This window comes from Aythya fuligula, chromosome 5, assembly GCF_009819795.1.
Source record: "Aythya fuligula isolate bAytFul2 chromosome 5, bAytFul2.pri, whole genome shotgun sequence".
NCBI classification, from domain to species: Eukaryota; Metazoa; Chordata; class Aves; order Anseriformes; family Anatidae; genus Aythya; species Aythya fuligula.
The window spans coordinates 19,915,963-19,935,926 of record NC_045563.1 but is presented as its reverse complement, the minus strand read 5'-3'; the positions used below and the strand labels follow the sequence as shown (position 1 = coordinate 19,935,926).

Here is a 19,964-nt window from a genome sequence, read left to right as displayed (position 1 = left end):
GGGCCGTCCTGTCCCCGCTGCCCCTGAGCAGAGGCTGGCGTGGGCAGGACCCCGACCCGCTCTGGCAAGGGGCTGCGTGGCTGCTGCGCTGCTCCCCAAAATATTTCTCCAGCGACTTTAGGGGTGCCTGCGCACCTCGGCAGCCCCCAAGGTGGCAGTGGTGGGTCTCACCCCTCAGCTGCTTGGCTTGAGGATGCTGCTCTGCCCCACCGTGGGGACCCCCAGGGCCCCTGTTGAGTCCCCCCACTGCTGTCAGGTAGGTGAAATGCTTCGCCATTGGCACGAGCCAAAAGGCTGCCCTATGCTGCCCTATCCCACCACCGACCACCGCCTTTGGAGCAGGTTTTGAGCTCCTGTAGGGCTCAGGGAGGTTTCAGCCCTGAAATGGCTGCCAGGAGCAGCCACCAGCCCTGCTGCTGCTCGATCTGTGACCGACCCTCAATGCCACGTCCGGGGGCTGCGGGCTGGGGTCCCCCGTGGGGCAGCAGCTCGCAGGGAAAGCTGCTTTTTGCACAAGGCTGTTGTTTCGCAGGTCATGGGAATGGAGCGTGTTGCTTCCTGTGGAGCATCGCTGAGCGAAGGCGAAAGCGGGCTTCACCACCACCGCAGGCTGATGCGCTGCGAAAAAAAAAAAAAAAAGTGCCCTTGTTTTTTGTAAGAAACCATCTCTGCAATAGCTGCTCCCCTTCCTGAGCTGAGGAGCGAGGCCCGAGGCTGCAGGCTTGCAGCCCGTTGCTGCCGGCGGAGGCGGGAGAGGTTTTGCCAGCAGCATGTGCACGGCGCCGTGCACGCTGCAGCTTTGCCCTCGCAGCCTTCTCCCTGCAGCCACCCCGGTGGCAGCGTCCAGGCAGCGCCGACTGCCCCGGCCGGGCCTGGCCGGGCAGCGGGGGCCGTGCTGGGGGCTCTCCCCTGGGTCGCGTCCCCCTGCAGCGGGCGGCTGACGCGTAGCCGCAGAGGTTGGGTTTTAGGAAGGAGAGAGCCATTCCTGCACGGGCCTCCCCGGGCCCCATTTTGTGGCAGCCTCTAGGTGCCATTTTGTGCATCCTTCCCCAGCACGCGCTGGGGGGCCGGGGTGTGCACCCCCGCACCCTCTCCCGGTGTCCCCACACGGGGCGCGGGCAGCCCGGTGGCTTTGAGGATCAATTTGGAGATGTCGGTGGGGGACACAGGGGCACGTCGAGGCCAGGTGGTCTTTCAACTGCATCACCCTGGCCGCCTCCTGCCCAGCTGGGACACGGCTGGGACGAGGACACGGGGTGGGAGGACAGGGCCGGGGGCTCCCAGAGCTCAGCCCCAAACCTCCGACCCCTCCACACAGCCCCGGCGGAGCCAATGGGGACCCCCAGCAGGGCAAAGAGCGGCGCGGCTGGGAACGCTTCGGTGGAACCAGGTGAGAGCGGGTGTCCGGGGAGGGGGGGCAGCCAGAACCAGGGCCCCCCCGGCACCCTCCACCCGTGCCGTCCGCAGGTCCCCCCGGCGAGGCCGTGCTGCGCCTGGCTGGCGGCAGCGAGCGCTGCGAGGGCACGGTGCAGGTGCTGCAGGGCGGCCGCTGGCTGCCCGTGTGCCGGCGCTCCTGGCACGCCGCAGCCTCCCAGGAGCTGTGCCGCCGCCTGCACTGCGGGGACGCCGAGGAGGACGCCACGCTGCCGAGCCTGCCGGGGGAATGGGACAGCACCGACAGCTGCCCCGTGGCCGCGACCAACTGCAGCGGCTGGGAGCTGGAGCCGTGCTGGCTGCGCCTGGCCACCGAGCCGGGCTGCTGCGCCGCGGGGCCGGCTCGCGTCACCTGCACGGGTAAGAGCCACCGGGGCACACTGGTGCCAGCACGAGCTGGTGGCTGCCTCCACAGCCTCCCGGCACGTGGGGGCTCCTGGCAGTGCCAGCAGCGTTCCCCCATCCCGACAGCTGCCCTGGCGCTGCGGCTGGCGGGCGGCCGGAGCCGCTGCGAGGGCCGCGTGGAGCTGCGGCAGGCGGGCATCTGGGGCACGGTGTGCGACGACGGCTGGGACCTGGCCGATGCCATGGTGGTGTGCCGGCAGCTGGGCTGCGGCTGGGCCCTGCACGCCCGCGGCGACGCCTCCTTCGGCAGGGGGAGCGGGCCCATCCTGCGGGACGAGGTGAGCTGCGGCGGGCACGAGCAGCGGCTCTGGGAGTGCCCGGCCACGGGCGAGCACGACTGCCACCACAAAGAGGACGCCGGCGTGGTGTGCTCCGGTGGGTCCCCGCGCCATGCCGCGGCCACGCGCCCCGGGGGATGGGGGCAGCTCCCGGGTAGACGCCCCCCATCGTGCCCCCTCCCTGCAGAGCACCAGGAGTGGCGGCTCGCCGGGGGCCGTGACGGCTGCGCGGGGCGCGTGGAGGTGTTTTTCCGTGGGACGTGGAGCACGGTGTGCGACAACTCCTGGTACCAGGTGGAGGCAGGCGTGCTGTGCCACACGCTGGGCTGCGGGGAGCCCCTGGAGCGGCCGTCCTTCCCCCACACGCTGCCCACCAAGATGCTCTACGTGTGCTCGAGCTGGCAGCCCTCGCTGGCGCACTGCCGCTGGACCTACAACAAGTCGGCGCCTTGCCATCAGTCCCGTGCAGCTGGCGTGGTCTGCAATGGTACGGGACCCCTGGCGCTGCAGGGGGGTGTCCCTGCTGCTCACCGCTCCAGCAGGGGGGCTGCAGCCTCTCCCCTCCTCTCCTGCAGGCTCCCAGGGCTTGCAGACACCAGCCCCGACAGTGACGGTGACACCGGGCGGCATCACGGTGCTCAGCAGTGAGTTCCCCACACCGTGGGTCGGGGAGGGGTGCTAACGGGGCTGCAGCCTCCCCCGGTTCTGGGGGGGAGCTGGGGGGTGGGAGGGCTTTGAGGGCATCACAGCCTGTGTCCGTTCTCTGCCCCAGCTGAGGGGGGCTCCGTGGTGGAGGGCACGCAGTCCCTCCTGCACGCGCCCCTCTTCACCCCCTGCCTGGTGCTGGCGGCGCTGCTCCTGCTCACCCTGCTGGCCTTCACCACCGCGCTGCTGAGGCTGAGGAAGAGGAGTGGTAAGGAGCAGCCCCAAGGCTGCGGAGGCTGCAGAGGGCCGATGCCCTCCAGCTGCATCCCAAGCACCCCCTCCGTCCCCGCAGCCCTCACCGTGTGCCCCCCTGGGCCGGTCCTGGTGAGCAACAGCACCCAGGGCCCCGACGCGCCCTCTGGGATCTGCAAGAACTACAGGGAGATGCCCCCCAGCCTCCCCAAGGAACCAGGTGGGTCCGGGGGCCGCCTGCCCCGTTATCCCCCCTTAACCCCCGTTGGCCCCCATCAGCCCCATCTCGCCCCGCAGCCCCCTCGCCCGTGACCCTTCCCGCTGCCAAGGGCTCTGACTCCTCTGACTCCGACTACGAACACTACGACTTCAGCAGCAAGCCGCCCGTGGCCCTCTCCACCTTCTACAGTGAGCCCCCGCCACAGCAGCCCCCTGCCTCCCCGGGTCCCCCCCCGCTAACCGGGTCCCCCCCCTGCCCTCCCGCAGACTCGCTGCGCCGGCAGCCGGGCGAGCAGCAGTCGGGCGAGCAGCTGCTCCCGTTGGTGCCCCCCCAGGACGGGATGGAGCCGTTCCCTGCAGAAGGTGTGCCAGCCCCTCGTCCCTCTGCCCCACAGCACCGCCCGTCTGCCTGCCCATGGGTGGGGCGAGCGGTGTGGCCCCGATCCCCCCGGTGACATATGGCCCGTGCCCCGCAGTGCCAGCGGCGACGCTGTGTTCCCAGCCGTGGGGCAGGGCAAACAGCCTGTCCTCCTCCTCCTCCTCCTCTTCCTCCTCCATGGAGCCCTACTGCAACGAGAGCGCGCCCCCCCTGCATGACTGGCCCTGCCCGCAGCCCCCGGCCTACAGCCCCCCCCAGCTGGCAGCACCTGCAGCCCCTGGCTGCACCCTACAGCCATGCACTGGTGAGCAGGGGCAGCGGGCTGCAAGGGGACTGGGATGGCAGCAGGGATGGGGACAGCCCCCGGGGTGGGAATGGGGATGGGGAGACCCCCCTCAGGGATGGGAATGGGGATGGGGAGACCCCCAAGGATGGGATCAAGGATGGGGACGGTCCTGGGAAAGGCCACATGGGTGCTGTGGGGGTGGCAGCAGGGACGGGAGGTGCCAGTGTGTGCCCCTGCCTCCCCCAGTGCCCACAGCTGTGCCCTGCCTGCCCGACCCAGCGCTCGCCCAGCCCCAGGTACCGGTGCCCCCAGCAGCTGCCGACCCCGCAGACAGCTCCAGCACCTCCTCGGGGGAGTGGTACGAGAACGTGCAGGGCACCGAGCCGCCAGGGTACCCGTCCCCACACCACGGTGAGCACCCCGTGCTGGCAGGGCTCCTGCCCCCAGCGTCCCCCCACGGCCCCGCTCTGCCTGACGGGCTCCATCCCCGCAGGCTGGCCGGCTCCGTCCTGCCCCCAGGACCCCAACTCCTCGGAGAGCAGCGACTACGATGACATCCAGGGCTCTGGCTGCTGAGGATGGGGATGGGCAGCACTGGGCGGTGGGCAGGGGGCTGCGGGTGCTGCGGGGGACTCACGACCACGCTGCTTACATCTCCTTGGGACTGCTCCAGCCACCTCCTCCGTGCTGGGGCATGGGCAGAGGCGCAGGGGCTCCCGGGGGGATGCTCGGTGCAGGCTGTGCCAGGCTACGTGCTTCCATTAAAGGCTTTTCCCAGCTTGTCACCGTGTCCTTGGGCCATGGGGATGGCTGCTCAGCAGCCCCGCAGCGAGGCCGGGTCCCCAGCCCTCGGTCCTCCCCATCCTGGGCCACCTTTTTGGGGATGTGCTACCCACCGTGGCCAGCCCAGCCCACAGGCAGCCCCCAGCGATCGCCGTGGGGGCCCCAGGCACCCCAAATGCCCTCCCTCACCGCCTGCTCCTTCACGGGGAAGCCAAGCTCCCCGACGCTGCCTGGGGCTCCGACCTGCCGCAGTGGAAAATTTGCCCCCCGCCACATCCTTCAGCTGTTTACCGAGCCGAGCGGCTCCGGCAGCCCAGAACAAAGGGGCCACGCCGCAACAACGGAGGAAGCACCGAAATAGCAACAAAGCCCCAGACAAAGGGCAGAGGAGACGGGAGGCGAGAACGGGGCCGGGAGCAGCACCCGCTGCGGCACCCGTGGGGTGCCTGGGGCAGGGCCGCGGGGCCTGCTGTGCGATTTGTGAGCCACGCGGGTGCCATCGGCCGGGGACGTTCTGCAGCCGTGTGACAGCGCTGGGCGCTCGGCGGTGCTGCTTCCACCACCAGCAGCACGATGGTGGCGTGCTGGCAGCCCGCAGGCTGCTCCCTGCCCATCAGCAGGCTCCTCACGGGCACGGAGCGCATCAGCACGTCCCCGTCGCTCTCCCCCAGCCCCTCCAGGAAGATGTGACAGCCGTCAGCTGCCGCGGCACACGGATGGTGCCGAGCTGGCTCGCGCTGCCAGCAGCCCGCGGGGATGCTGAGAGCTGCAGCTCCTCGGCAGGAGGGGAGGGCTGGACCCCAGTGCCCACGTCCTCTGGGTTTGGCACCCTCAGGGATGTGGCACGAGGCTCCCCCGGGCTCCCTGTGAGGGTGGCTGGGGTTACAGGTGCCACCGGGGCTGGCTCGGAGCGTGGCAGAGCCCATTTGGCTTTCCAGGTGGTGAAACCCGGCTGAACGCACGCGGGAACATGGCCAAGGGCGGCGATGGGCATCCCCGGCATGGCGTCGGGGGGGAATTTGCTGAAATTGTTATTTTCCATCGAGCCAAAACGTTGCTTAGGCTCTTGAAAGCCCGTGGTAACCATGGAAAGATCCGCGGCGCAGAGCAGCGTGAGCTCACCCTTCTTTACTCTAAAGGAAACGGGAGGGGGTGAAAAATGGGGCAAAGCCCTCCTTGCACAAGTCCTTCTCCAGAAATGCATGGGGAGCGGCCAGCCAGGCTGCCCCCACTCCCACCACGGCCGTGCCTTCCCCTTCCAGCCCATGGGGACAGGGAGAAAACCCGATGCTGGCCGGGCTCAGGAGGAGCTGGGGGTCCCCACCCGGCCAAGGGGACCCCGCAGCCATGAGCAGGGCGCGGAGCGGGGCTCAGAGCATCACCCGCCTGCCCCGAGCTGCTCTGTGCAGCAACCTGCGGCCGCCCCAGCGAGCTTCCTCTTGAGTCATGGAACATCTTCAGCCCAGAGGCAGCTCGGAGGCAGGAAACTCCCAGGGGAGCCGAGGCCCCGCTCTGGGGCTGGGGCTGGAGCGGGGTCTCGGGGTGGGGGAAGCCCCACGGGAGCAGGGCGCCCTGGGGATGCAGGGCATGGGGTGGCCACGGGGCAGAGCAGGAGGTGGCAGTGGGGCTCTCACCGGCCCCATGGCACGGCCGTTTGACAGGAACACCACTGGGTCAATGGCAAGCCTTCGTCAGCACGCATGACCTGGATTCAGGGGAATTAATTAGGGCGCAATCAATCGGCGCCTCTCCCGTCCCTTGCCTGTCACCGCTGCCACCCACGTGCCCGGCAGGGACACGCGGTGTCCCCAGGACGCCTGCAAGAGGGACGAGCAGGGCTGGTGCCAGCGTTGGGGTGCTCCAGGCACACGGGGACATGGTGCAGCTCAGTGGGGCTCAGCGCTGCACGTTTCCTGCCCCGGCACGGCGGCGGTGCTCGCCCCGAGCGGTGACCACAGGCGATGGCGAGGCGCCCGGAGGGACGAGGCAGCAGCCCCGGCACGGGGCAGCTAGCTGTGGCAGGAAACCGTGCCTCCTGAGGGCGGCCACAGGGCTCCCCGCTGCAGCGAGGGTGGGATCCGGCCCCGCTCAGCACCCTGCTGTTGGGTTTAGTGGCCACCACTGGCTGCTGTTGAGGCCGGTTTCGAGCAGCGGGTGCAGCTCTGGGTGCTCAGAAACACCCAGGAGCCCCCAGCTTCCCCATGGGTGCCAGCTCCAGCACCCCAGGGTCTGGCTCGGCCACAGTGCCCGCAGCTGGGTGGGGGCCCGAGGGAGAGCTGGGGCCCCCCTCGCCCCCCAGTGCTGGGCACATTCACCCCACCGAGGAGATGAGGGGCTGACGGGGGAACCCTTGCTGGGATGGTGACGGGGTTGGGATGGGATGGGGTGGGAATGGGATGGGAACACGGATGGGATGGGGTAGGATGGGTTGGGATGAGTAGGGGATGGGGAGTGAGGATGGAGACATGGCTGGAGGAGGGGTGGGGATGGGATGGGAATAGGATGGGGATTGGCTGGGAACAAGGATGGGGATGGGGTGGGATGGGGACGGGGACACGGGAGGGGACGGGGTGGGGATGCGGATGAAGTTGAGCCTCTCAGTTTCTCTCTGGTTCTGCAGGAGCCGGCGAGGCAGATGGCAGGCTGTGACTTCAAACGAGCGAGACGTGACGCAGAAAACCACAGAGGGAGGAAAAACAGCCTGTTCCTCCCCGTCCCCCCCTCGTCTCCCTTCCCCGGCCCGGGTACAGAGGCGTTGGTGCCCCGTGCTCAGCCGCCAGCGCTGGGGAGGAGGAGGAGGAGGAGGCAGCCAGCGGCCCCATGGCAGCCTGGCCGCCTGCCCTGCGCCTGCTGCTCGCGCTGGGGGCATGGGGTGAGTACGGAGGGGCCGGGCGTGGGGTCTGGGTGGTGCTGGGCGCCTGCTGGGTGCACGGCACCGTCCCTCCAGCGCCAGCACCTCGGGCAGCGGGTGGGGGAAACCCAGCCTGGCCAGAAGCCTGAGATCACACGGAGCCCGTGGTGGCACCCCGCTGCTGGGCAGGGCGCGGGGCTCGGCCCCGTGCCTTGTGCTGGGGGTCACCCCCTTGCCAGGGTCCCCTGCGCACGCCCTGAACATGGCGCTGCGGGGAACTTCTGGGGACAGGGAGAAGCAAAAGGGGCTGGCCGAGCACAAGGCCACAGTGCTGCCGCGCTGCTGCTGGGGCTCTGGGAGATGAAATGAGGGCGCTCACCAGCGGGTGCCAGTCCCCAAAACCCCAGTGTCCCTGGTGCTGGGCTCCCAGCCGGGTGCCAGCAGCTCACGGATCACCGGCTCCTTCCAAAGCGGCCCCCAGCAGGGCGCGGGCTGCCCCAGCCCCCAGCAGCCGCCCCGTCCTTGTCCCACAGCCCTTGGCCTGGGCTTCCTACCAGTAATGACAGCAGCCAGTGAGTGGCAATTAGCAGCTGTGCTGTGCTCCTCCGTCTGTTTTTCAGCAGTAGCCATCCACCAGCACGCTGCGGCTGGCTGCGGGAGGCTGCTTGTATTTAACGAAAGGTAGGGAGGAGTAGGGGTGAGGGCAAATGCACCGAGAAAGCCGGAAAATGCTCTTTTATTGCCAAGAAACAAAACAGTGGCCTATGGGGTCTGTGCTCCCCAACCTCCCCGCTTGTGGCAGGGCTGCCCAGAGCGCCCAGCATCACCTTCCTCCTCCTGAACTCCTGCTGCCAGGTCGCGGGCTGGGGACGCTGCTCATGGTGGGGGTGTGGGATGCAGGTACAGCTGACCCCATCCCCTTCTCTTACAGCAATCTGCAGCCACAGAGGAGCGGCCCTGGACCATAAAGGTGAGCATGAGGGGGGGGAGCAGCTCCCCGGGACCACCTGGGGCTTGTTAGCACGCTGCCTTTTGGACTGGACCAGTGCCTGCTGCATCACGGTGGCTCTGGCCCCACAGCTCTGGCTTTGGGGCTGCCGAACCCTCTTGGTCCCACGAGGCCAGCAGCGGTGCTGTGGTGCCCGCTGTGAGTGTGTGGTACGGGGTCCCGAGGCTTTCATGGCTCCATTTCCCCTGTGCACCCTGAGCAAGCCCCGTTTCCTTCCTGCCCCATGCTGCCAGCAGACCCAGCTGCCGCCGTGGTGCTGAGCCTCACTGCAGCACCGAGCCAGACCCAGCTGGAAAACCATCTGGGGGCTGCGGGGAGGGGAGGAAAGCCCCTTATGGCTCTGCTCTCCCCACAGCCCCCCTCCTGCGGCTCACCGGTGGCAGCTGCCGCTGCGCCGGGAAGCTGGAGGTGTACACGGAGAGAGGCTGGAGCCCCGTGTGCGGGGACATGAAGAAGCAAGAAGCAGCCAGCATCTGCCAGCAGCTGAGCTGTGGCCCCCTCAGCGCCGCCAGCAACTTGGTGGTGGACAGCAACAGGGAGCCATGGGTGCGGGCGATGCGCTGCACTGGGACGGGCAGGTGCCGCTGGCTGCCGGCTAACTGCAGCAGCCACGCCACCTTTATCTGCAGTGGTGAGCATCACGCAACCCTCCCCCAGCCCCCCTGTGCCCCCGCTGCCCCTACCTGTTGCCTCCCTTCTCGTTTCAGAGCCAGCACCCACCACCACCAAGCCTCCTACTACGCCACCGACCACCAGCCCGGAGCCCACCGGTGAGAGCCCCGCTGCCCGCGCGGCGTGGCAGGGCTTCGCGTGGCTGCTGGGGAATTTGGGGAGCCCAAATCCCGCCTGCGATGGCTGCGATCTCCCTGTTCCTTCTCCAGGCCCCCCCAGGCTGCGGCTGGTGGATGGCAACTTCAGCTGCTCAGGCTTCGTGGAGCTCCACGTGCGGGGGCGCTGGGGGGCCGTGGCGAGCAGCCCGGGCTATTGGATGGAGCTGGGTGCCCGCATCTGCAGCGCGCTTGGCTGCGGCAGCCCCATCGACAGCCCCGCGACCCCGCAGCCCAGCCAGCTCCTCGTGAGGTGGGAGGCGCTGGAGCCGTGCAGGAGCCCCCAGCTCTTCGACTGCTTCAACAGGACCCGGGCCAGGCGTGGGAGAGCGCCCGCCTTCCTCACCTGCTCAGGTGAGAGGCGCACCGGGGGATGCTGTGGCGGGGGGGCTGTGGATACCGCTCCCTTTTGGCACGCAGGAGGTGGGCACGGGGAGCTGGGAGCACCCCTGGGTGGCAGCGGTGCCCCTTCCACCCACTGCCGCTCTGCCTCTTCCGTGCATGAAGACAAAACAGGAAATCTCCCGTGCGCGCTGGGTTCCTGGAAACTGCACCCCCAGACCCTGCTCTGAGCCTACAAGCGGGAAAACTGGGGAGCCAGCACCCTGAAACCCAACGCGCGCCAGGGAGGAAGGCATCGGGGTCTGGCACGCTCTCCTCCGTGCCCCCTTTGTGTTTTCTGCAAGCGGTGTGGTGGGGGAAGCTCGCAGGCAGCTCGCGGCTCCCCGCCGAGCAGCCCCTTGCTCGTGCCAAGGCCGGGAGAGCCAAGCCCCGGGGCGAGCGGCTGGCTCGCTCCAAGCCCTTCCATCTGCTCGGGCTTTGAAGCCAGACCGCGGGGTCTGGGGGCTTAACGGGATGAAGCGCAGCAGCTGCCGGGGGGGTTTCACGGCCGTGCTCGCCACGGGGACGGTTCCAAGCCCCTTGACGTCTCTGCCACCGTTCGCGTGAGCCCTCAACGCCCGCGGCACGAGGGGGAAGGGAGAGGCGGGCACGGCGAGCACCCCGGCCACCAGGTCTCTTCTCCCGCAGGTTCCCAGCCGCAGGCGGTGCGGAGGCTGGCGGGTGGCCCCACGCCCTGCGAGGGGGACATTGAGGTGTTCCAGCAGGGCCGCTGGCAGGTGCTGTGCGACCAGTGGGCGCTGCGCAACGAGCGGGGCCAGCAGCTGTGCAGGGAGCTGCGCTGCGGCAACCTCTCCTCCAGCACCGAGGTCCGGGAGCCCCTTGCCAAGGGGGTCAGCTGCGACGTCCGCCACCTACACCTCTGCCCGGACAGCCCCCGCTCGCTCCGCTCCTGCTCCCGCACCCGAGTCGTGTGTAAGTGGCCAGCAGCTCCCCGCCGGGCTCCCCCAGACCCCGCAGGTGCTGTCCCCGCGCGGTGACATCCGTCCTCTCACAGGCCAGGACTCGAAGCTGCGTCCCGCCGGTGTAGCAGCGGGCACGGTGGCGAGCATCTGCCTGGCCCTGCTCCTCTTCGGCATCCTCCTGCTTATCTGCGGCCCTCCCGCCTACAGGTGGCTGATGAAGAAAAGTAGGTGGCGAGCTCCCCATTCCCCCCAGCACCTCCAATTAGTGCCCGCCACGATGCCCGTGGGATCCCCAGGGTTTGGGGCCACGCGCGCGCTGCTCTCCCCCCTCCCCAGCCGGGTGCCACCACGGGGTGCCAGTGCCACAGCCCCTGTCCCCATTGTCCCTCTGCTGTCCCACGTGGCGCTGGCGGGGGGATTAGGTGCACAAAGGCGCGTTTCACGAGGCGGGCAGCGGGTCCCGGGGGGATTACCGGTGGGGGGATTATTCAGGGCGGCAGATGGGGCCGGCGGGGGGCCGGCAGCCGGAGGGAAAGAAGCTGGCGGCGGGGCGAGCCGGCAGCTCCCTGGGGAGACGCGCCGGGCCTCACCGCCTCCCTCCCGTGCAGTCTCCAAGAAGAAGCAGCGGCAGTGGATCGGCCCCACGGGGCTCAACCAGAACGGTGAGCAGCAGCAGCCCGGGGGCGGCGGGCAGGGAGCGGGGTTTTGGGTCGGGGCACGGCGGCGTGCGGGGGCTCTCGCTTCCTGCCACCGCGTTGACTCACCGGGGCGGCGTTGACTCAGCCGGGCGGCGAGCGGCTCCCGCTCTTACTCAGCCCTTCGGGAGGGGGCCCACCTGGCTTGGGGGGGGTGCTCGAACAACCCCGAGCACCGTGCCCCCTCCCTGAGCTGCCCTGCCTTGCAGTCTCCTTCCACCGCAACAGCACCGTCACCCTGAGGCCGCGGGCGGACGGGCAGAGGGCGCAGGGGGGGGACAACGACTACGCGCAGCCCCCCCAGAAGAGCTCCCACCTGTCGGCGTACGCAGGTGAGGTGTGGGACGGTTTGGTGATGCTGGCTGAGGGGTGCCTGGGGCTGGCGGCCCCCTCCCGAGCCCCAGGAAGGAGCTGTGCCCTGCTGGGTTCCCTCCGCAGCCCTGGAAGGCGCAGCCCGATCCTCCAACCCTCCAGACAACTCCTCCGACAGCGACTACGACCTGCAGTCCGCCCGCAGGCTGTGACCCCGGGAGAGGTAGGGGCGGCCCAGCTGCGGCTACTCACGTGTTGGCAAACCACCTCGCTTCCTGCCCTTCCTCCTCGCCCTGCAGACTGAGGTGGGATTCAGCACGTGGAGAAAGGTAAAGCACGAGCTGGGCAGAGCCAGCGGAGGAGAAGACAAATCAATGCCTGTGCTGGAAGCCCCCCCCGTGTCCCCCCACGGCCTGGCAGAGCTTGTCCTGCTCACAGGGACGCGGCCACTCGTGGGGAGACCTTGCCTCTCGCCGTGTCCCTGCCAGAGCTGGAGCTGAACCTGCCTGCACCCCCCGCCGCCCGCTGAGCTCCCCCCAGGCCGAGCAGTGCTCAGCTCTGACCCCCCGCCTGGCTTTGGGGTGCCGCAGCACCCCGCTAACCGAGCACCCTTCCGAGAAAGCTTCCTCAACCCTGCCCCGGGGCCTCCCGCCTGGGAAAGTGCAAGGCGGGGGCTTTTCAAGCTTTTTGTATGAGTCTGTGAGGCAGCTGGGTTGCAGCAGGCTTTGCACGCGCACCGAGAACGGAGCAGCCGCGCTCACGACAGCTCGGAGGGGGATTGCCGGCCTCTCCACCCCGAAACTGGGATAACCACGCTCCTCCACCCCGCAGGAGGCTGTGCACGCACAGGGCTCCGTGCTTCGCCAGCAGGACCCCTGCTCCTCGGGCAAGGCTGCAGAGATGTGAGCTCGGCCGTGCTTGTGGGGTGCAGTGTGAGATTTGCGCCCACATATGCAGCAAAGCGCAGACGCGAGGAGCGCAGGGAGGGTAAAAATGTTGGGAACCAAATCTGAGATATTTAACGAGCAGTGGTGGTTGTAATAAAATCGTTTTTCTAGTATTTATGTCTTGTTCTTGTCCTTCTACTACCACCAGTGCTGCTCCTTAGACCGGCAACCTCGCAGCCAGTGAGGGAAAACGCATTGCACAGGGGGAGAGAGAAATGGTGCTGAGGGGCCAGCTGGGCTGACGCACGGCACCACAGCAATGGGCCCCTTAGGGAAGATGAAAGCAAGAGAGCAGGAAAGGCAAATCAGAAGAGGGTCCTGCAAGAGGGTGAAAGCTTTTATTGACAAAACCAAGAGGAAGTGGATGTAAGGAGGCCCGGATGGCACTAAAAGATCAATAGAAGTGCCAGCTGGACGCCCTGCCGTTTCCGAAAGCAACCACTGCAGTGACCTCACGTGCAATTCATTGAGATTTATTACTGTAATTAACCACGAGATGGAACTGTGTCCATCAAACCCCCAAAGCATTCCTCTTTTTCTAGTCCATTAGTAACCATACCTTATAAATAACTTACAGGGATACAAGCAGGATTCGGAGGATAAAGTGCTGAGCAAAGCAAATCCCATTTGCATTACAAGCTGGGGGCACCCCCCGTTACCTAGTGTTTCCTGAGGAGAGAGGGGAACACGAGGACGGCTGGAGCCGGCAGCACCCCACAAAACCGCCCCAGTTTTTGCTCCCCAGTGAGCTGTGAGCACCTGGATTGTGCCGAGGGAATCCCAACCTCACAGGCAGTGGGACCACCTCAGGCAGAACTGGTTTGGAAGTCACCCCACAGCAGCGTAAACACACAGCCACACCTCGAGGCCTGGCTCGCTGCTTCCCCCTGCTACAGCGCATTACGAGTCCGGCTGCCAGCCTGGCTGGCTCTGCCTCTCAATTCCAGGAGGGCCGTGAGTGTTTTGGGTCAGAAATACTGCCAGTGCTTCCCACCGTGCCTCCTGAGCACCTGTGCAAAGGTTCAGAATTGCTGCGTGCCGTGTGTCAGCCAAAGAGCAAAGGGCAGGCACGCAGTGAGGGTCTCTCAGTCGCCCCCACACGCACAGAGGGGTGGGTGCTGTCCGTGTGCGTCGCTCCCACGTTCCCCGCAGCAGTACCTCGATGACTCCCCGCATTTTATAATGGAGCTGGGGAGAGCGGCCGCTCCAGCCCACCAGCAATCGTCCCAAACCCAGCCTAGAGCTGCAGCTGTGACCGCCTGCCACGTCTCTCACCCTACAGGACGCTCTCGGCTCGCTCCTCTTCCTCGGTTTGCTGGGAGGAAGGAGCAGCAGAGCACGCCGCCCGCGAGTGCCAGGTTAGTAGCCGGGCCAAGCGGGGCGCTGAGGGTTTGGAGGCGGGGGGTACCCAAAGGGAGGCCCCGGGGGATAGGGAGGCTGCGGGGGGATTGGGAAACTGGGAAGGGGAGGCTGGGTCGGGTAGGGGCACTGCGGCCTCCCTGCCCCGGGGGGTGCGTAGGGAGGGTAGCCGGGTCTGGGCGGCGGAGTGGAGGGCAGAGGGCCCGGGAAGGAGGGGGCGTGCGGCGGGCCCCTGGACGGAGACCAGGAGTAGGCTGGGGCAGAGGAGGGGGCTCCCGAGGGAGGCCGGGGGTAGCCCGGCACGGAGCTGGCACCCTGAGCAGGAGGGTAGCTGGCATCCGGAGGCGGGCAGGGAAACACGGGCTGGGTGCCGGGCTGCGAGGCACCCACGTGTCCCACGGTGACCGGAGCGCCAGCGAAAGGAGCAGGTGGGAGAGCTCCGTGGGCTGTGGGGCCGACCGGTATGCTTGGGGCCGGGTTGTAGGGCAGAGGGAAGGAAGGTGCCCCCGAGGGGACAGGCTGCGGCTTCGGCGTGTCTGCAGGGGGCTGAGGAGGCAGCTGCTGCTGCTGCCGCTGCTTCGAGTCCCCGCCGGGCTCCTGCGGCGCTGCTGACTTCCGCAGGATCTCTTGCAGCTTCTCCACCCTGACCCGGCGCAAGTGGGCCAGCTTCCTCATCACGGAGAACTGCTCGAGGAAGGTCTCCAGGGCCACCTCACCCTCCAGGAACTTCTCAGCCATTTTCTGCAAGAGAAGACAGCGCCGCATCCCTCAGCACTTCCTCCCCGAACCCCCTACAGGACGGGATTTCCGCCTCTCCCTCAGGTGCGCGCAGAGGATCACCGCACCACACGCAAGCCAAGAAAGGGAAATCCCATTTTTTTTGGAGCAACAATGTCAAACTACGAAGAGATAATCCTTGATTTAAGGGATTAGGCTTGGGAGTGTAAGTGCAAGTCCTGGAGGACTAATCGCTGGAATTGCTAATGGGTTTAAACCTTAAGCTCACCTCAGACTCCTCTTCGATTTTTTGGCTTTCCACCTGCAGGAGATCCAGCAACATCTGGGGATGCATTGCTGCTGAAAATTTCTCTGCGGAAACAAGCAGCAGAGCAAGACATGGAACACAGAACGGGACAAAAACATCAGCACACGGCCCTGTCTTACAGAGCCCGTGCTTGTCATCTGTTCCGCAGCTCTGTAACGCGAGACACTCAAAACACAAAACAGAAGGAGCTCTGTTCCTCGATGTCACATCTCCGTGCCCAATCCGCTTGCACGAGAGTGCCTTCCTACCTCGGAAAATGTTGATGCAAGGAAAACAGAAGAGGAAAGAACCTTAACCACTGCTGCACTGGATTTTTTTTTTTTTTTGCCAAGACAGCATTCTCAACCTGACCCCATGAACTGGACCAGAAAAGAGGGGAACACAGCTTTGATACAGAGCAGAGTCCTTACTGCTGCCACCCTGAATGAATTTTTCTGCTCAGTGCGGCTGGGGCAGGGAGATGCAGAAGGGCAGGGCGCTGCACCAGCTACAGCCCAGGTGACCGTGTAGGACGGGGTGCAGGGCTCAGAGCCACTCACCCAGTTTCGCCTTCTGCTCCTTACAGCGCTCGGCCAGCTCCTGCAGCTCCTCGTACTTGCGGGAGAGGTCGGAGCGCCCCGTCTCCAGGGGCTCCTGGAACTTCAGGTTCTGCTCGGCCAAGCTGCGGTTAGCGGCGAGCGCCATCTCCCTCTCCAGCTGCAGCTCCTGGACCTTTTGGGGAGAGCCGGCAGTCGCGGGGCTGCTGGTGAAGCCCCCCGAGCCCAGTCCTCGCCCGGCTGCCCCCTGCCTACCTCCCTGGACTCCAGGGCCAGGCGCTCGATCTCCTCAGCATTTTCCTGCAGCTCGCGGAGCTCCTCCACGCTCCGGTTCTTCAGGGTGTCCATCCTCCCGGCGCGGCTGCGGGCTCCTAGGGTGGGGGAAAGGATGGCAGATGAAGAGGAGGTTTCCTAAAGCCCGCTGCAAATAGGCACTAATCCTATTACGGAGTTAAAAACAGCTTTGCTGAACCACTCTAAACAGCTATGCCAGAGAAGTTCCCTTATGCTATAAAGAACCACTGAGACTGAGAAGGAAAACTGAACGTTTCTAACCATTCCTTCTTTGGCAGCTGACTTTTTTTTTTTTTTTTTTCCTTTTCACAGCGTGCTTGGAAGAATCACTTACGCCTGCCAGACGTTTTTGTCAAGGAAACACCTACTCACAGCCCCTCGATAGCAGGACGACGTCACGCTGACTCCCAGGCTCCAGCTGGCTCTCCCTGCACCATCCCATTCACAACTCCTGCTCTCCCCGACCTGCTTTCCGTGCTCAGGACCCACAAGAGCTCAGGGATCACTGCCACCGCACGTCTTCCTGCCCCTGGCCAGCTCTCCAGCTCCTCGCCCCATCTGCTGGGCTCCCTCCTGCCTGTGGGGTGGCCCCGCTTCCCTCGCTAATTGGTACTGGGAACGGCGTTGCTCAATGCTGGCTGGGTGGGGAGCTCGGTGCAACGCTCGGAGGTTTAAAGATTGCTGAATAATGGAAATAAAAGGAAAGAGAGGGGAATGGAGGGGAAAGAAAGAAGAAGTGGGGGAAAGAAAGGGGAAATGGGGGAAAGAAAGGGGAAATGGGGGGAGATAAAGGGAAAATGGGGGAAATAGAGGGGAAATGGGGGGAAATGGGGGAAAATAAGGAGAAAGAGGGGAATAAAGGGGAAATGGAGGGGAAATGAAGGAGAAATAGGGGGAAATAGGGGGAATAAAGGGGGAATAAAGGGGAAATAAAGAGAAAGGGGGGGAATAAGGGGAAAGGGGGGCAATAAAAGGCAAATGGGGGGGCAATACGGGGAAATAAGGGGAAATGGGGGAAATAATGGCCCTGCCGCACTGCTTGCCTGCCTGATTTCAAACAGCCCTGTGCTGCCGGGGCACGTTTAGGGGCTCCCAGGCACTCGCGCCACGGCTTCTGAGACGCAGCAACGTACCGGGACGCACCGGGACGCGGGCGGGGGCGGCGCCGGTGTCCTACCCGCTCCGCCGGGCGCGGCGCCCCCGCGGGGCTCGGCCCGGAGCTCGGCGGCAGCTCAGAGCGAGGGCAGGGCCGCCCGGTAGCGGCCCGGTACCGGCGCCCGGCGCCCCCGGTAGGCGCCGCCGCCGCCGCCGTCCCCCGGCCTCTCCGCGCTTCCGGCTTCCGGCGCGGGGCCGGAAGTGGGCGGTGCCACCGCGCGGGGCGGGGAGCGCCCCCCCCCCCCCCCCGCAGCGCGGCGGGTGGTACGTCCCGCCGCCGCCATCTTGTGGCGGGGTGGGGGCGGTCTCACGGGCGGGTGGTGGGTGGGGAGGGCTGGGGGCTGCTGAGGGCAGGCCCGGTAAGAACAGCGCTGTGTGACGTGGAAATAAAGCTTAGAGTCACTGCATCACGGAGTCAGGCAGCCACAGAGTCACAGAAGCACAGAATGTCCCCAGTTGGAATGGTCCCATAAGCATCACCGAGTCCAGCTCCTGCCCCCACACAGGTCTACCCCAAAATTCAGACCTGTGACTCTGCGCACAGCCCAAACACTTCCTAAATTCAGGCAGGCTGGGTGCAGTGACTGCATCCCTGGGGAGCCTGTTCCAGTCATTGACCCCCCTCTCGGTGAAGAACCTCTTCCTGATGTCCAGCCTAAACCTCCCCTGCCTCAGCTTGACACCATTCCCGCGGGTCCTATCACTGGTGATTAAGGAGAATAGGTCAGCGCCTGCCCCTCCACTCCCCCTCATGAGGAAGTTGTAGACCATGACGAGGTCCCCCCTCAGCCTCCTCTCCTCCAGGCTGAACAGGCCCAGTGCCCTCAGATGCTCCTCATACGTCTTCCCCTCTCGTCCCTTCACCATATTCATCACCCTCCTCTGGACACTCTCCCACAGTTTAATGTCCTTCTTGTACTGTGGTGCCCAGCACTGCTCGCAGTGCTCGAGGTGAGGCCTCACCGACCGACTGGTGATGCCGTGCTTGATGCACCCCAGGGTATTGGCCCTCCTGGCTGCCAGGGCACACTGCTGGCTCATATTCAGCTTGCTGTCAAACACAACCCCCAGATCCCTCTCTGCAGGGCTTCTCTCCAGCGTCTCATCGCCCAGTCTGTACGTACTGCCAGGGTTGCCCCATCCCAGGTGCAGGACCTGACACTTGTTCTTGTTAAACTTCATGCGGTTGGTGATCACTCAGCTCTCCCATCTGTCCAGGTCTCTCTGCAAGGCCTTTCCACCCTCATCAGAGTCCACAACTCCTCCAAGTTTAGTGTTACAGTCTGTAGCTTCTTCAGGGGTGAAGGGATGGGGTAAAGTGAGTGTGGGGAGGCAGCTGGGAGTAAAGGTACTGCAGAGCTGGAGATGGATAGAAATTGGTGGAAGTGCAAGAGACAAGAAGGCAGGGGAGGTGTAATTACAGTGGGCTGAGATGCCTCTGCCATGTGGCAAAAACTCATATAACAACATTTTCAGGTGGCTTAGCTGGAACCAAGACATAAAAGTAAATCCCTCTCAAGATAAAACACAGGGAAGTTCCTGAGCAGCGAGGCAAAGGCAGCCCTGATCAGGCCATGCTGCTTGGGAAGCCATCCTTCAGTTTTCCACACTTCTGCGGGAGCAAACCAGTCTACAGATTATTTTAGGACAAGGAAAAGCTCTGTGCTGTTGGATGAGAGGGGCTCAGGGTGGTGAGGAAAGCGAAGGGGACTACAGGTGGCCAGGCAAGGTCATGCAGGTAGAGCAGAAGCGTCTCAGGAAAGGCACCTCTGGTCCTCGTGCACCACGTGAGGCCCGTTGGCTGCTGAATAATAAACATGAGTCATATGGATCCGGATCAGTGCTCTGTGGTCCAATTTGTTCATAGCAGGGCTGATAACCGGGTCAAGACCTAATGTTACTGCAGGAAAAGGACTTGACATTTCAAAGGGAGATTGGTATTTCCAAGGCTTGTTTGAGGAGCAGTCTCCAGCATTGTGGAATGGCTGGAGCACATCCAGTTCACCATTTATATCAAGCTATAAGGACTGAGTAGAGGATAAACAAGCTTGCATTCCAATTTGTTCTTTGCAATGACGTAAGAAACAGAATGGGAAAGCAGTGCCAATGGCAAAGTGTTCTCCCAGCAATTAAAAGTTTGGAAAATGGGTGTTTTTTGCTTCATGTGGAGGATGTGCCCATTGCTTGCTTGTTCGCCTCCTTAGTTTGTGTAAGAGATGGTTTCAGCTGGTTGTTGTGATACATCATGAGTGTTTTGGAGTAAAACGGAAACATGCCAGGGGTGCTGCTGTCAAGGGAGGACTTAATGAGTGCATTCGACTTGCCTGTGGCTCTGTGGGCTCTGAGGTGGAGGGTGGCAATGCAAGACTAGGGAGGAAAGTAACTCACAGTCTGTGCAAGGTTGAAAAAATGTCAGGTGTACAGGAGTTCAACTCAGCAGCCCCGATCCTTTGTCAGATGTTGCCTTTGGTTTATTGTCTGGCCATGTTCATTTGCGGCTTTGGTTGACTGTTCCTTTGAGCTTAAGAGTCATAGGAAATCTGGGGCGTTTTTCCTGTAGAAGGAAAAAAAAAAGATAGTGCTGTGTTTCTTTTTTTTTTTTTTTTTTTTTTTTTTTTTTTTTTTTTTTTTAACGTGACCCTGTTTATTTTCAAGACAGTGTTATCTTCCTGAACAGGGAAGGGTTCCAACCGCAGAAGAGCCTTTCTCAGAATCCCATCTATCTTTTAATTGTGAGTTTATGAGAAGAAAGCACTTCTCTTTGCTCTGGATACCATGTCACACATGCACTTCTGGCTGTCCATCTGTCAAGCCACAACCCAACCAATTCTCTTCCTGTGCTTGCTCTTGTGTAACCAGAAGGCTTCACAAACCACACGGTTCAGCCACAGAGGCTGTGTTGGTTGCCCCCGGCCGGTGATCACAGCAGATAGCAAGACCTGCCCTCAC

At 64.4% G+C, this 19,964-nt stretch overlaps 3 protein-coding genes across 4 annotated transcripts; 2 read left to right on the top strand and 1 right to left on the bottom strand.

Moving 5' to 3' along the window:
• The first annotated feature begins 1,332 nt into the window (after window positions 1-1,332).
• CD6 (CD6 molecule) lies at window positions 1,333-4,474 on the top strand. The gene is given in 11 exon segments (XM_032187940.1): window positions 1,333-1,390; window positions 1,468-1,794; window positions 1,906-2,214; window positions 2,305-2,604; window positions 2,890-3,030; window positions 3,115-3,234; window positions 3,312-3,422; window positions 3,501-3,596; window positions 3,710-3,825; window positions 3,827-3,845; window positions 4,392-4,474. Coding segments are annotated over 11 exon segments (1,680 nt in total).
• Window positions 4,475-7,501: 3,027 nt separating this feature from the next.
• CD5 (CD5 molecule) lies at window positions 7,502-11,891 on the top strand. Its single transcript, XM_032187939.1, has 9 exons — window positions 7,502-7,553; window positions 8,897-9,172; window positions 9,249-9,311; window positions 9,423-9,722; window positions 10,398-10,682; window positions 10,765-10,896; window positions 11,281-11,334; window positions 11,577-11,699; window positions 11,806-11,891. Exons 1-9 carry the CDS (start codon window positions 7,502-7,504, stop codon window positions 11,889-11,891), a joined length of 1,371 nt encoding a protein of 456 aa, XP_032043830.1.
• Window positions 11,892-13,932: 2,041 nt separating this feature from the next.
• Window positions 13,933-17,111, bottom strand: VPS37C (VPS37C subunit of ESCRT-I). Of its 2 annotated transcripts, none has more exons than XM_032189121.1 (5): window positions 16,994-17,111; window positions 15,822-15,937; window positions 15,570-15,741; window positions 14,992-15,074; window positions 13,933-14,726 (listed from the first exon to the last, which is right to left on the bottom strand). In XM_032189121.1, exons 2-5 carry the CDS (start codon window positions 15,912-15,914, stop codon window positions 13,986-13,988), a joined length of 1,089 nt encoding a protein of 362 aa, XP_032045012.1. In that variant the 5' UTR covers window positions 15,915-15,937; window positions 16,994-17,111; the 3' UTR covers window positions 13,933-13,985. The 2 variants fall into 2 exon arrangements, with proteins under 2 accessions (XP_032045012.1, XP_032045013.1); XM_032189122.1 differs by lacking the exon at window positions 16,994-17,111 and adding an exon at window positions 16,233-16,263.
• Window positions 17,112-19,964: the final 2,853 nt, after the last annotated feature.